Source organism: Propithecus coquereli, unplaced genomic scaffold (genome assembly GCF_000956105.1).
Source record: "Propithecus coquereli isolate 6110/MARCELLA unplaced genomic scaffold, Pcoq_1.0 Scaffold232, whole genome shotgun sequence".
Taxonomy (NCBI): Eukaryota; Metazoa; Chordata; class Mammalia; order Primates; family Indriidae; genus Propithecus; species Propithecus coquereli.
Window position 1 is genome coordinate 1,138,673 of NW_012147864.1, and position 788 is coordinate 1,139,460.

Here is a 788-nt window from a genome sequence, read left to right on the forward strand (position 1 = left end):
TTTGGCTTGCTTAGGGCCCCAGAAGGTGGCTTACCTTTATTACTGTTACCTGATGCTTTCTTGACAAAATAATCGCAAATAACTCCCGCATCTTCACTGTGGCGGCAGTTGTGTCGTCCGATATCTTGCTTGATGCAGTCAGCCAAAGACCTCTCATTTCCTGTGCACTTCACGTTGTCCATGTGGATGGGTCCTTTTCCTTCCCCAAAATAAGCCATGCTTCTTGCTCTGGCAGGACCCCTGAAAACAGAGCATTCTTAAGCACATGGAGAGTCAGTCAATTGTGCATCTGAATAAATCACATGTGCTCACGTTCGATTTTCTTCCCTAATTTTTTCATATTAAAATTAGCAGCTGCATGTGCTAAAAACCATTTATTTTATGACTGTCGGAAAAAAAAAAAACCTAAATAAGAGAGGTAACAACCATACCTTCGTTGTTGCCATACCCCACAGCTACCTTATTACATCCGTTGCCTCTAATTTAGCTTCTGCTAAGAAAGTCACACTTAATGGTATCTCAAAAAAATCATGATAGTCTTAAACTCTCATTTAAGCAGGAAAAAAAAATCATCTTAAAATTTTCTACCCTCTTAAAGAGTATAATACTCTCCTAAAACTGGCATAATATTGCTAAGAAAATGATGAGATTAAATAATTACCTCAGGACCTAAGAACTAATTTTTTGCCTCCTTTAGAAGAAAAAAGTATAATTTTTAACAGTGAAAAAGAAAACCAGGCATCATGACTAGCAGACAGACTTACTTTTGGTTTATTATAATTTTTATT

At 36.8% G+C, this 788-nt stretch overlaps 1 protein-coding gene across 1 annotated transcript in view; it reads right to left on the bottom strand.

The window, feature by feature from the left end:
- The window catches only part of PRSS12 (protease, serine, 12 (neurotrypsin, motopsin)), a 104,437-nt gene that overhangs the window by 46,406 nt on the left and 57,243 nt on the right, over positions 1-788 (bottom strand). The window contains 1 exon segment of the mRNA XM_012645376.1: positions 35-322. Within this exon segment, the coding sequence (XP_012500830.1) occupies positions 35-322 (288 nt within the window).